We start from the raw sequence: 15,981 nt of genomic DNA, 5'->3' as shown, positions 1-15,981 counted from the left end.
TTCCTCTTTCTTGTTGTTGTTCCGTTGCTGCTGGCTGGGTACCTCTCCACCTTAAAAAAGAAAAGGGTTTTTGGTACAGGATGGGCCAGGTCGGGACCAAACCTGGGAGGTACCTGCGCCCGCACTGGAGAGCCCACATGGTTGTCTCAGCCCATCTGACAAACCACCAGATTGAGTAGATTACATGAAGGGCCATGATGCTTTAGTCTGTCTATCAAAATGTGTGTTAGTTTGGTTCTTTGGCACAGATCCCTAATCTATGAGAGATTGTATGTGGCAATCTAGCAGGGATCTCGTCTTAGACTACAGAGGATTTTGCTGGCAAAATCTATTGTTGTTTTCTATAATTTTACCTGGAGTATTTTGGCAAGAACATGTCAAAGGTGGTCGTTTTATTCCTTGTCCTCTCATTTTAGTTGTCAACTTAATCCATTCTCTGTTTCTGGTGGCTAGGTTGAGTTATCGACTAAGATAGTTGGAGAAAATACGGTTTACAATGGCTAATCAGGGAGCAAAAAAGAGGAAGGAAGAAAACCAACGTCATATGAAGAACCTCCTTCATCTAATTGTTGTTTGCAATGTAAGATGCTGGTTATCTTATTTGTTTATGTTCTGTTTTCCATATTCAAATGTGCTTCATGAATTGTATGTTGGTTTTCAATAAGGTCATTTTATTTTTATACACTTATTATTTCAATTTATTTATCCTCTAATAACCATGGTTTGAAAATCTGAACACTCATGACTTCACTTGTTTGATCTTGAGTTGGATCTAGGCCAAATGTGTTAGATTTTATATATACAATAGTAAAAGTACATTAAATAAAAATTGTATACAACGGCAGAAATATCTATGCATCTAGAATGGACTTTTAACGACTATCTAGTGGCATTTAGTTATTCAATAAGAATCTATTATCAAAAGAATATTCATCATGTTAATCAATAAATAGACTGCTAATATATCATATTTGATATTTTTAACAAAAGTAATTAGAAAAGCTTCAACACTTAATGAAAATTAAAATGATATTGGTTCATACATGAATAAAACAAATGCAGCTCTATCTCCGTTACATTAATTCCTATACACGATGTCAATCGTGTGTAAGCATAACATAAAAAATGCAAATATGGAGGAAGACATGTAGACTGGCAAAACCAACTTGGTTGATGTAGTATGAGGCGGTTGGGATGACTAGGATGAGTCATTGGATTAACCCACTAGGTTTTTGACTTTTTAAATATGATAGTTTCAAAGCTATGTCATATAGGTACGAGTATGGCTGCGGGTACGAAGAGTACCACACAACAATTTCAAAAATTGTAGGGGTACGACTATATATATATATATTCTATATGTGTTTAATACATATATGCAATGATATATATTATTAACATTCAATAAAGATAATTCACATAAATACGTAATTCAAAATCTGACAACAACAAGTATGTCACATCCATAGATATTGATATGATGTGGCATACTTGTTATTGGATTTTGAATGATGCATATATAAGATATTTCTATCAGGAGAGTGTGTCACATCCACAATACACTGTCATCTATCAATTTCCTGGCAGCTGTTGGAATGGTGTCAGTGAAAGGAATGGGTTTCTTTTGGTCAAACAAGGTTTAAAATTGATCTAAGTTACTAGTACTAAGGATGTATGAGTGGGTCTGATCAGGGCAAGGCCACATTGATAGCGGGAATGATGCCCTTTGAGTTGGTGTGGACCCCACTGGCTTTTTGGCATCACCATTGGTGGATACTGTTAGATGCAAAAGGGCCCCCCTTATACATTGTCTGATACGGTACGATACATATCATTACTTATGGGGTTTACAATATGATACACTCTTATCGTGATACTAGTGTGTATCATACGATACACAACGTACCGTACAACACACAACATATCGTACGTCACAGGTCTAGCGCACTTAAAAAGACCCGAAAGTTGTTTTTTTTTCATTTTGGGTTTAAAAGGCCTCTTGAGGGGCCGAGTTCTCCATATGTCTAGAGGCTATTAAAAGGAAACCCATGCACCCTAAGTTTCGTGAGATTGATTTGGGGACCGATTTGTGCGCAAGGAAGAGGGCTTTTGTGATTTTCTCAAGTAAGAGTGCATTTTCACCCATTTTTCTACTCAGGGAAGTAGGTTAAGGTAAAAATCTCTATTCTTTGCTTCTTATTAAGTATTTTTTGGAGAAGATGGCATTGAAAGATTCGGCATGGCAATGATGCACTCAAGTAACGAGTGGAAACTGATTAAAAATCAAATGCAACTATTACCAAATTAGTTTTTGGGGTGGTATCTCTCGGTTGAAGCATCATTTAGCAGATCACATCATAATGTGCATGCATGTCAAGGAAATTGCTGGATGCCGTAAAATGATAATGCCAACAATTACTTGATGATTTAAGAGGAAAAAGACAAGAAAAAGAGATGAATGAGGCAAAAATGGGGTATGCAGTGCCCTGAGAGGATATGTATTATGAAGATGAGCTCCCTACTTTTGATCCTACAACTCATAGCATAGGATCAGAAGTAGGAAATTCTGCAGCGAAGGGAAAATGTGTGGCTGCAATAGTGCCGCAGTGATCGCTGCGAGCACAAAAAGAAGAGGAGGAGGAGGGAGTTCTTCGAGAGGAGGACCAAGAGGTAGAGCTAGAAGCTCTATTAAGAGTTTTTTCCCTCTTAGGACTGCCCCTGGGGCGTAGCTCGACATTCATAGTGCTATAACTCATCAACATTTAGTTGAGCAGACATATATCATGGTTGAGAGATGGTTCTTGTAAGAAGATGAGACCCACAATTGAATCTTCAAATGATACTCACAAGAACCACGAAGGTTCATACAAATATACCCAAAAACGGGTATGTAAAGCAATGGAAAAAACAATCTTTATTCAAATGAGAAAATACCCACACAAAAGCATTCATTACAAAGGGGAGCAACCCCTTATTTATAATACAAGAGGAGGAGCCTTAGAGGGAGTCGTTGGGCTTCCAACGACTCTAAATAGAGCTGTTGGGAGTCCAACGACTCTCTAAGGCCTTTTACTTTTTTATTTTGGTCAAAAAGTAAGGTCTACAAAAGTCAAAAATAAAAGAAAATAAAGTAACCTAATTAGAGAAATAAACTAACCTAACCAGTTTCTAACTAGATTACAAAACTAAAGTAAAAAGACTAAAAAGAATTACATGAGATTACATTATGATATTACATTTTTTAACAGTTCTATGATACTTGCATTCCTTTCATTTTTAGGCTATGACAGATGTCATAACCAGTATTGGGCCTGGATATAAAATACTTTTATATCATGCTTTGATAGAAAATTTTAGATGCTAATGTGAAAGATGTAAAGGCATATTGTGATGAGATGAGGTAGTCATAGAGATAAATTGGGTGTAGCATCTTGGCAGATGGGTGGACAGACAGAAAGTCAAGGACCTTGATAATTTTTCTTGTTTATTGCCCCAAACGAATAATGTTTTTTAAATCAATTGATTTGTCTGATACAAGATAATAAATGTATTGTTGAGAGTTTTTTACCTGGTTGTTGGAGAGGTTCAACCTCAAAACATTGTACAGTTCGTTATTGATACTACAATAAATTATAGGGCGCCAGGTAAAGAATGTTAAAATGTAAAATTGTACACATATATATATATAATAATATTATATATATAAATATATTTTTCATTTCTTTCTTTTCTGTAATTTTTTTCCTTTATTTTTATTTTTTGTCTTTATGTCATCTAGTTCAGTTTGAACTAGAATGACTGTTGCTAGTCAAGTCCTGTCCAGACTTGACTAGCAATAGAGTTGTTGGACTGACACATTCCAACAGCTCTAAATAGAGCTGTTGGACTGTGTCCAACAACTCTATTGAGTCCTCTTTCAGCTGTGTATATAAAGGGGTGCATCCCCTCTTGTATTTCATTCCAATGCTTCTTAAACAATTGGTTTTTCATATCAATAAAGAATACATTTTTATTTTTATTTTGTTTCCAGTTATACCCTTTTTAAGGGTTATGCTTTAGTGTCATTCTTGACACTTGCCCTTGTGAATCTAAGCTCGTGTTTCGAAGATCCCCATTTCATTTCATGGTATCAGAGCCGCGGAAGTACTAAATCTTGAGGAAAAGCTGCCTCGGTTTTCGTGCCCGTTTGCAAAAGTGTTTGCCACTTGAAGAGAAGTGTTTTATCACTTCATTGGGGAAGATTTCACATCTTGTTGTATTGTTTTTTTCTTCTTTCTTTTTCATTTTCCTTCTTGTTTCTCTTCTATCTCTATTCTTTCTCTCCTTGTAATCGATGGATGACAATGATAAAGTCACCATCATGCCTATAAAACTAAGCGATACGAACTATGTAACATGGGCTTCAATCATGAAGCACCATATATGGGGAAAAGGCCTATGGGGGATTGTGGATGGTTCTGATTCAGAACCTAAGCTATCTCTTACTAAAAAGGAGGGCGATAAAGAGGTCCCTCTATCGGAAGAAGAGGAAATCAAGGCTATTGCCTCATACGAGAAGAAATGGAAAGAATGAAGAATATCTCATGCAAAGATAATGTCATGGCTTATCAATAGCGTTGACATTAAAAAATGCTCAAGTCTTGCCAAATTTGATCATGCCGATAAGGCATGGGAATACCTTAAGAATATGTATTCCCTTAAAGATATTGCACACGTGTGCAACCTCCAAGAAAAAACTCGAATGATGACACAAGGAGACAAAACTATTCGTGAATATTACAATAAGTTGTCCGAACTTTGGGAAGAACTTTTCCTTTTAGAACCAAAGTGGCATTATGCCGAAGACATCGAGCTTCGTCAGAAACAACTCGATGCTGAACATTTTTACCGGTTGATCACTGGATTAAGGTCGGAATTTGAAACCACTAAATCGGCCCTACTTCACCGGGGAAAAATTACTTCTATTGTTGAAACTATTGAAGAGTTAACAATGGAAGAAAATCGTCTTCGGAAAGGTTCTTTAAAAATTGAAGATGATTCCGTTTTAGCCGTGTCTAGATCAGGGAATCATGTTCGATCATATAGGCCTCCTCACTTTAACCGACAAAATAGTGACTATGATAAGAATAAAGTTATTTGTCATCACTGTCATGAACTGGGACACTACAGGCCACAATGTCCCAAACTTAAGGAGTTGAGAGAAAAAAGAGCTGCAATTGCTGGATCGGAGCCTAAAGATCAGGATGCACCAGTTTCTCTGGCCCAACTAATGGAGATTCTTTAGCCTCTCATCAAAGGTGCCTCTTCCTCATCTTTACTTCAACCGGCGTAGCAGCCTCATCTTTTTCTGATCTAGGTAAAATTTCTTGGCTCCTTGACTCTGGTGCATCTTTTCATATGACCCCAAATAATCAAAGTCTATCCAAATGCGTTAAAAATAAAACAAGTGTGTCAAAGGTCTTTACTGTTGATGGGACTTCTCTTGAAATAGAAGAAATAGGAAATTTTGAAAAAATTTATAAAACAAAGATTTTTTTTATTCCAAAAATTAGACATGTTCCCAAATTAAATTTAAATCTTTTATCTGTATCTCAAATTTCTGATTATGGGTGTAATATTTCTTTTTCTTCTCATGGTTGTTGGGTATATGATCACTAGTCAGACAAGCTGATTGGGGAAGGCCATAGAGAAGGAGGATTCTATTACATGGTTTTTTTGGAAATGCCGAAGAAAACTTTTTGTTATAATATTCAAAAAATAGAGTTGGAACTGTGGCATAAGAGACTTGGTGACCCACATATAGCCAAAATCCAACATTTTTCAAATCTAGGGAAATTTTGTAACTCTGAATCATTTGATTGTAAAGATTGTATTTTCGGCAAAATGAAAAGATTACCATTTCAGAACAGAACCTTTTTCCCTTTCAAGACCACTTGAATTAATACACTCGGATGTTTGGAGTCCTGCACCAGTAATTTCTAAAAGAGGATTTGTTTACTATGTTATTTTTGTCGATGATTTCTCCCGACATACGTAGATGTACTTTCTCAAACATAAGTCTGAAGTATTTTCATACTTTTCATAATATGGTTAAAAACAAGTTTCAAAATGATATTACTATTTTTCGCACAGATTCAGGGAGAGAGTTTTATCCATAGATTTTCAAAATTATCTTAAATTGCATGACATCACACATCAAAGATCTTGTCCTTATATACCTCAACAAAATGGACTGTCAAAACGAAAACATCGCCATATTATGGAAACCACTAGGACTTTATTAATAGCAAATCAAGTCCCGAAAGACTTTTGGGCAGAAGCTGCCTTAACTGCCACCTATCTCATTAATAGGATGCCATCTTTTTCGTTACAAAATATCACTCCCATTAAAAAACTTATGAACATTTCTCCAGACTACTCTAAACTAAGAATATTTGGGTGCAAATGTTTCATATTTACTAACAAAAATAATAAACTTTCCCCTCGTGCGATTCCCTATGCCTTTTAGGATATGCTGAAAATCAAAAAGGTTATAGATGTTTTGACTTCAAAAATAATAAACTATATGTGTCTAGAAATGTTTCCTTTCTTGAAAAGGAGAGCTTCTTTGATTTTAGAAAATTAAAAGACGTCATTGAGTACTCCTTTTTGCTAGATCTAACATCAACATCTGATGAATATGATCTTGACTCTAACTTTGATGATGATCAAAGAATTATTGATCTTAATGTTGAAAATGGAGAAGTTCATAGAGATACTAGTATTCAATATTTCAGGCGACAAGAGTTTAATCCTCCATGTGTACTTGAAAAATATTCTAACATTCCAACTAGACAATCATCCCGAGTCTTGAGGCCTCTAGAAAAGTTTGTATCATACGAGTATTTCTCGCCCACATATAGGGCAATTATTGCATTAATTCACTCATATGAAGAACCATCTACATATTTTCAAGCAAAAAATGATATCAAATGGATAGAAGCCATGAAAGCTGAATTAGATGCACTTGAAAAGGCTTCTACATGGAATATTCAAGATCTTCCTCTAGGAAAGAAAACTATAGGATGTCGATGGGTTTATAAAATTAAAACCAAGAGTGATGGTACTCTTGAAAGATATAAAACCTGTTTAGTAGCCAAAGGTTATGCCTAAGAATATGAGATTGATTATGAAGAAACCTTTGCTCCGGTGGCTCGTATGACAACTGTCCGAACCTTAATTGCCTTAGCTTCTATCAAAAAATGGTCTATTTTTCAAATGGATGTCAAAAATGCTTTTTTAAATGGAAAGCTAGTTGAAGAAGTATACATGGAACCCCCTTCTGGTCTAAGTATTTCTAAAGGTAAAGTCCTTCGCTTAGAAAAACTCTTTATGGACTTAAACAAGCACCAAAAACTTGGTATGATAGGTTTAGTCGTGTTATGATTGATATTGGTTTTCAATTCTGTTTAACTGACACTACTTTGTTTATTAAGAATTCTGATGCATGGATCATTGTGCTTCTTCTTTATATGGATGATATGATCATCACCGGAAGCGATAAACAGAGAGTTGAAACAATCAAAACACTTCTTAAATCTCATTTTGAAATGATTGATTTGGGCTTGTTGAGATATTTTTTAGGCATTGAAGTTGCTTATTCTCCTAGAGGATATTTATTATCTCAGACTAAATTTGCTTTTGATATTTTTTTCAGGTCTGGTATTACTGATGATAAGAAAGTTGACACTCCAGAAGTTGTTAATGTTAAAATGAAGATTGATGATGGAGAACTTCTTGCAGACCCTACTCCTTACATACAGCTTGTCGGGGCACTTTTCTATCTATTCATTATCAGACCAGATATAACACATGTTGTTCACACAACAAGTCAATTTCAACATGCTCCTACTTCTGTTCATATGGGAGCAGTCATGCGTATTATCAGATACATCAAGTCCTCTCTTTCACGAGGACTTTTCTTATCTTCCTCCTCTTCTCTTGATTTAATTGCATATACTGATGCTGATTGAGGAGGTGATCCCAATAACAGACACTCAACCACTGACTTTTGTGTCTTTTTAGGGAAATCATTGATCTCGTAGAGGTGTAAAAAGCAGCAGAAGGTATCTCTGTCATCCACCGAAGCTGAATACAGAGCCATGACAACCACGATTATGGAAGTAGTTTGGCTCCGACGACTGCTTGTTGACATGGGAGCTGAAACAACAAAGGCTTCACAAATGTGTTGTGATAACAAAAGTGCGATCTACATTGTTAGTAACAGAACATTCTACGAATGCACCAAACACATCGAAATAGATTGTCACTACGTCAGAGAGGAATATCTACACGGGATAATTGATCTGCCATATGTCACTTCAGAATATCAGTTAGCATACTTCTTTACAAAGCCTCTCGCTACTCCCCGATTTCACTTTCTCTTAGACAAACTTTCACTCATTGTACCGTAAGTTTGAGGGGGAGTGTTAAAATGTAAAACTGTACATATATATAATATTATATATATATATATATATATAAATACATTTTTCATTTCTTTCTTTTCTGTAATTTTTTTCTTTTATTTTTATTTTTTGTCTTTATGTCATTTAGTTCAGTTTGAACTAGAATGACTGTTGCTAGTCAAGTCCTGTCCAGACTTTACTAGCAATAGAGCTGTTGGACCGACACATTCCAACAACTCTAAATAGAGTTGTTGGACTGTGTCCAACAACTCTATTGAGTCCTCTTTCAGCTGTGTATATAAAGGGGTGCAACCCCTCTTGTATTTCATTCCAATGCTTCTTAAGCAATTGGTTTTTCATATCAATAAAGAATACATTTTTATTTTTATTTTGTTTCTAGTTATACCCTTTTTAAGGGTTATGCTTTAGTGTCATTCTTGACACTTGCCCTTGTGAATCTAAGCTCGTGTTTTGAAGATCCCCATTTCATTTCAAAGAATTGGCAGAAAATTTTGGGTTATTCTTTTGGACCCCATGTGCTGTCTATTATATAGACCTCATGCTTGAGGACATCGACAACATGGATGAGTTACATCAGATAGTTTAATGTTGTCAAGAAACTATTAAATTTATTTACAATCATCTTAGTTGTCAAAAGTTGTTTCTAGGAGGCTAGCTAGGCATATTGTCACCGCCTAGGCTTATGGGTCTAGGTTGTAGGGCTTTTTTTTACCTAGGTTGCCTAGGCACTGCCTAGGTTGTCTCCGCCTAAGCCATGGGAACATAGTTGTCATATTTTTAAATTTCTTTTTATCTTTTTTTCTTCTTCCTCCCTTCCCAAAAGATTTCTTTTTTTATTCTCTCCTTTTACCCCTCAACTTATTTGTCAAGGGCAGAGCCTAGGCGCACCTAGGCGTAGGCGAGGTAGTCTCTCGATCTTATGCGTAGTTGCACACACATATATGTTTTCTGTATAACTATATATATAATTATATATATTAACATATCATAAACATATATTATAAATTTACAATGTTTTATGTTTATATTATATATAGCTATATATATACACATATCTGTGTACTTAATTCATATATAATCTATAAGCGTAGGAGCTATCTATTTGATTGTTTTTATGTAATATAATTGCTTTACAGTATTTGACAACATATTGTTTGTCTATTGCTTAGGCTTTGCCTAGCGCCTTTGACAACTAAGACAATCATGCATTGGTTTTGAGCCTAATGAGAAAGTACACTGGTGGTGCTGAGTTAATTCATAATGCAGTTACTAGATTTGCTATAAATTTTTTTACAGTACAAAGTCTAGTAAAGAATAGAGCTGCACTAAAAAAAATGTTTTCATCAGATGAGTGAAATGCATATCCCCATGCACAAAAAAGAAAGCCCAGAGAAATTATAGATATTATATTCAGAAGTGAATTATAGGATTCATGCGTCAAGTTGTTGAAAATAACTATACTTTTGGTGAAGGTGCTTCAATTGGTTGACAGTGAAGACGAACCAGCTATGAGTTATCTTTACGAGGTCATGGATAAGGCAAAATATGCCATTAGAGATAATTTGAAGGAAAAGAAAAACTTGTACATACCTATATAGAATATCATTGATCATAGGTGGACTTGGCAACTTCATCGACCTTTTCATGCTGCAACATATTATTTAAATCTTTCATTTAGATACTCTCCTATGTTTAAAATGCACAAAGAAGTCAACAACGGACTTTTGGATTGATTATAACATTTAAGATCAAATTCATAAGTAAATGAAAACTTATGATAATACATTGTATGATATGGGGCGACCTGCAACAGTACGAAACCGTGTCACGATGCATTCAACTAATTTATTTTGTCTATTTCAATTTTAATTTCAAATTGTTATTTAGTTATGATGTTTTGTATGATTGTATCTGTTAATGTCTTATTGATTTCTCATTTTCTTATTTTTTTTCAAACATGTGGTGGGCCAGGTTTGAAAATGATGTTTCAAATTTGAGAGCTTTTACCATTCACATTCTTAACCAACCAAACGTGTAGTGCAAGTGAGGTGGAGGTATATAAAATTATAAAGTTTATTTATCATTTTCATTCAAAACCCAACTAATTTTAATTTTTTCATGTCATCTTTTTAGGAGAATCAAAAAATTATAAGCAAGGAAGCACAAAGAGCAATTCGATCCCATAAGTTTAGAACATTTTGATGAATTTGATGCATGGGTTGAAGAAGCAGGGACTCTTTTGAATGAAGAAGACATTCAGTAGATTAACATGGAATGAGCACAAGAGGTAGATGATGAAAATCACACGTATCTTGAAGACGATGTGGATGTCTAAGGAGGAGAAAAAGAAGATATTGATGATGAAGATGGTTATGATTATGGGTGTATCATGTTTTATTAAAAAACTTGTTCTTGTAAGATGTTTTGTTTATGTAATATGAAAGTATGAGTCTTGTGGTATGTTCTTAATTGCAAGATATTTAATATTTGTTGATGTTTGATGATGTCTTATGCAGCTCATAGAGACATAAATGCTTTATATGTGATTTTATGATTGTATTTTGTTTAATTCATCAATCATTATTTCATGTGATGATTTTTTTTAGAATTTTTACTAAATTTTTCTGATTTTGCTTGGATTTTCTTGTTTTTTTTGGATTTTTTGAAAATTTTTATTAAAAAATTACGATACGATTAGGGGTGGGCAACGGGCCGGGTTTGGGCCATGATTTTAGGCTCAGGCACGTTAGGAATGGGGCTGAAACCAGGCCCGGTCCATTAGTGGACTGGGCCCGGGCCGGCTTGATGGGCCTGAGTTATATAAAAAAAAAAGTAAAATTATTTTTTTATGAAAACTAGGAATCACATAGTAACTTGGGTACATGGGAACTTGTTAATTACTTTTAATTACCTAATTAATTGCACTAATTTTAGGAAAAGATAATTAATTACACCAAATCACATTATTTGCACACACAATTGGCTTTTTGTGTAGGAATCGTCTCATTTGGGCCTGCCTAGGCCATCCCGGATCCGGCCTGCTTCAAATTGGCCTGTTGGGCCAATGGGCCTCTCTTCAAACCCGAGCCCATTAAGAACCAGGTCAAAACCTGATCCGATAGTAAATGGGCCGAGTCATTGATTGGGCTGACCCGATCAACGGCCTGATGCCCACCCCTAGATACGATACGATACAGTGTTACTATTGGGCCGACTGATAAGAGTAATGATACGCTACTTACAACCTTACTGTAGTGTACCGAATAACTGTTTGCACACTCATACACCCACATGCACACTTATATGCAAGAACATATCCAATGCTCGACCCACACAAAATGCAAAAAATCATTGCTTGAAATAGTGAAAATCACTGTGCAATGCCTACCCAACATACACATCGATTTTTTCTGTTTTCACGCAGCTTGGCTCTGCTTATATGCACTTATATTTGGGTAAACATTTAGTACTAGTGATAAGACTATGTGACCCGCTAGTGTTTTGACATTTTTTTGAATGTTTTGTAGATACACATATATACTTGGTCTACATGGTTAATTTAGTGAAAAATGGGTCTTAGACAGAGTTACCATAAGCTTCTTAGATAGGTGGGAAGCCCGCTTTTCGGAAACTTGCTTCAGAAGCGTGATATTCTCGCTTTCGAAACTTGATGAGAATCTCAATTCTCCCACGCTTCTCCTATGCTTTCTACATGCTTCATCTATTCTTCATATATGTTTTTTCACTCTACTTTTCATGTTTTTATGTGTTTTCTCTCACGCTTCTCTCTTACTTCCATGTGCTTTCTTAAATTGTCCATCATTATTTTTATATTTTGTTAAAAATTTAATTCTTGCACTAAAAAATCATGAAATTTAAGAATAATCATTTTTATTTTAGTTTTTATTTGTGTTTCATTTTGATTTCCATTTAATTCTTATTGTCTCGGACCGAGCCTTCAAAATGGGGCATGTGTAGTGCAGAGCTCTACTGAGTGAAAAATGCATCGAGTATAGGAACATGGGATATGTATTGGCTTGATCGGTGATGTGCGATGGTAGCATAGCATGCGATAAGCAACATTATCGTTGTTGGTGTGACGATGTGTGGCGGTACAAACATGGAGTGTTGTTTGGTTAAAAAGTGCTAGCAGATCAGAGGATATTGCCTTAGATTTGGTTAATGACCTCTCGACTTCGATGAGTTTTTCATGCATAGCGTTTGAACGCACGGGGTGCATGTGGATTAGGGCTAATTCTCCTAAGAATCATCTTAGGTGGTTTCAACCGAGTATAGTGATTCGAGGATAGGTGAGTGAATGCCTAGGAACCGACGAACGAGTTTGGGTGGTGCTCTTTGTTGTGACATGAAATCATCAACTGGTCTTCAGGGTGAGGGTTGCAAAGCCTTATCCTTTCTGTGGCAAGGTTATGCTTGGGCGTGCCCATGGAGTTGCGATACGCTTCATGGCACGCAAGGCTAAGGCATCCGTGCGGCTTGTTAGCCGATATGGGACGACTATTCACATAAGTGGCATGGACCAAATAGAATACACATTTGGAGATGCGCTTGATCAGCTTCTGCTAGGTAGTTGTGCACGAGGTGGTGCACAGAGTCAATGAAATGATTCAATACATGGAAAAGTGTTGTTGCGCGACCTTTGGCCGTTAGGCTGGCCAGACTGAGCAGTTTAGCACGTCGCGGGTTTGCAAAAAATTCTATGCCCTTGACAATTTGGCATAAGAGCAAAAAGATTCACGGAGACTTTGTTGTTCGTTGAGTGTGATACTAAAGAGGGCAGTGATGGTTTGTCCTATTTACATGAATTTGCGCAGCTGAAGTGTGGTTGACCGAGCGCAGAACGCCCTAGCCATGAGCATGATAATGACAAGTTTGTCGTGTGGGCGAGGATGGCCCGCTTGAGTATGAAACTACATTGGAGTCCCACGAGCAAAAAATGCTCGATGATGTTGGAGCGAAAGATCGTTGTCTAAGTGATTTGAGGCGCATTGAGGAATGTGACTTGGCATGCTAAACGTTGCGGCGATGACGGATGAAAACCAGAACAAGTTGAGTAGGATAAAGAAAAAAAGACTAAAGATAAGTGCAAAGGGAAACTGACATGAGTATAGGCTATGTTCTTACTTGCATCGACATTATCGAGGACGACAATGGTTTGGGTGGGGAAGAATATCCCAGATCGAGCTTTCGGAATGGGGCATGTGCAGTGCAGAGCTCTATTGAGTGAAAAATACATCGAGTGTAGGAACGTGCGGTATGTGTTGGCTTGATCGCTAACATGCGGTGGTAACATGGCATGCGATGAGTACCAATATCATCGTTGGTGTGATAATGTGTGACGACACAGACATGGAGCGTTGTTTGGTTAAGCAGTGTTAGCGGATCAGATGGTGTTGCCTTTGAGGATTTTGTTAAGGATCTCTTAACTTGGATGTGTTTCCTACGCATAGCGTTTGGACGCACGAGAGTGCATGTGGGTTAGGGTTAATTACCCTAGGAATCACCTTAGGTGGTTTCAATCGAATATGGTGACTCAGGGCTAGGCGAGTAAATGCCTAAGAGCCGGCGAACGAGTTTGGGTGGTGCTCTTCACTATGACATACAATCATCAACCAGTCTTCGGACTGGGGGTCGCAAGGCCTTGTCCCTTCTGTGACAAGGTTATGCTTGGACGTGCCTATGGAGTTGTGATACGCTCCATGGCATGCAAGGCTAAGACATCAGTGTGCTTGCTAGCTGGTATGAGATGATTATGCACATAGGTGAGATGGACTAGATAAAATACGCATTTGGAGATGCGCTTGATCAGCTTTCGCTAAGCAGTTATGCACGAGGTGGTGCACAGGGCCAATGAAATGATTCAACACTTGGAAAAGTGTTGGTGCGCGACCTTTGACCATTAGGTTGGCTAGGCTGGGCAGTATGGCGCGTCGTGGGTTTGCAAAAAATTCTATGCCCATGACACTTATATTGCTTTTTTTTATTCCTCGCTCCTCACTTCCTATACATTTTAAAATGCATTGCTTTTCGCTTTAGCTTCCCATATCGTTTCCCGCTTTCGCTTCCTAGTTTGACAACTTTTGGTCTTAGATAATGTGATTGTGATGTGTAAACAAGTTTTCTAACAACTTAAAAAAATCAATGGTGCATGATACCGGCTCTTGAATCATCCGATTATAATGCATAAGCAGAATTTTTAACGCTTGAAAATCAACGGCTCAGAATTTTCATAAATATTCATGCATCCAAAAATCATCTTTTTTAGTCACAAACACACGATCCAACGTCGATTCCTAGCAAATTCAACATGCCGAACACATCTGCAGGGTCGAATTTGCAAAAAAAGTGTTGGAAATACTAGTTCTTAAGGTAGTTCTCTCATGTCTAGTTCTCATATTCTAGCTGCCCATATATATATATATATATATATATATATATATATATATATATATAGAGAGAGAGAGAGAGAGAGAGAGAGAGAGAGAGAGAGAGAGAGAGAGAGAGAGAGAGAGTAGTATTTAGATCCTGAAGTTTTTTCTCCTAAGTCATTATAAGGGTATGTTTGGTTGCATTCAAATGTGATTTGGAATCTCATGCAAATGAGAGAATGAATCTCATTTGCACATATAACCAAACATGTGATTTGGTATCTCATTCAAATAAGAAACTGAATGTGATTTGAAATCACATTTGAAGTGACTCTCATGTGATTCTAAATCACATGGTGGAATATATGATTTGAAATCATGACTTCAAATCACATTTGAATCCATCTCATGTGATTCCAAATCACATGAGATGCAACCAAACGTACCCTAAATGACTTAAAAAAGCATATGCATTGGTGTTTGCTAATCTGAACATAGAGACATTCTGTATAATCTGCTTGGTAGAAAGCATGCTTTTGATGAGGCACTTTTCGTGCTTAGATGTGTTTTTAGAGCGATAAAAACCCTGCAGCTCATATCAAACTAAAAATTGATGATAGTAAATAAACAATGATAAACACATTTACAGGTTTAAATTAAGCCAAAAGTACCTATAACTATTGTTGAGAATAGGTGGTTTTAAGTGAAGTCTTTTTATATTAGATGCTTTTTGAAATTTTGTTTTCATAATGGGCTTAGTTGTAACTATTCTTTTAAGCTTATCTCTATTTAACATAGAGAGAGACCCTAATAACAAAAAAACGAGTTTTCTCTTCCTGTGCAGCCGTCTCTCTCTCTCATCTCTCTCTCTCTACCTAGGGTTCAGTGCATCTTTCCACATGGTATCAAAGCACAGTCGATCGTGGGAGCGTGATCGATTGTGATCAAAGCACAGTCGATCGTGGGAGCGTGATCGATCGTGAGCAAACTACGATCCAACGAAAATATTTTTCCAATCAGGTCAGCGATTAAATTTTTTTTTAAGATCTGATGACAGATCTGGGCGTGCTGCTGGTCGTGGATGCTTGCTGTTGGTTTGGTAGCTCCTCGGTGTTTGTTTTTTG

The 15,981-nt window shown here is 36.6% G+C and overlaps 1 protein-coding gene across 2 annotated transcripts in view; it reads left to right on the top strand.

Annotated features, from left to right (window-relative positions):
* The first annotated feature begins 453 nt into the window (after window positions 1-453).
* LOC149813290 (uncharacterized) overlaps window positions 454-15,981 on the top strand; it is a 56,512-nt gene continuing 40,984 nt past the window's right edge. For both annotated transcript variants that reach the window (XR_016428362.1, XM_089992243.1), the window contains exon 1: window positions 454-580. Coding sequence is in view for 1 of the 2 variants with exons in the window: in XM_089992243.1 (XP_089848369.1) it covers window positions 497-580 (84 nt within the window). In the remaining variant the exon portion in view is untranslated. The remainder of the gene's footprint in view (window positions 581-15,981) is intronic.

Source organism: Nuphar pumila, chromosome 16 (assembly GCF_984573655.1).
Source record: "Nuphar pumila chromosome 16, dmNupPumi1.hap1.1, whole genome shotgun sequence".
Lineage (NCBI taxonomy): Eukaryota > Viridiplantae > Streptophyta > Magnoliopsida > Nymphaeales > Nymphaeaceae > Nuphar > Nuphar pumila.
Note: the sequence above shows the minus strand (reverse complement) of the source record. Positions and strands in the feature narration are given on the sequence as shown.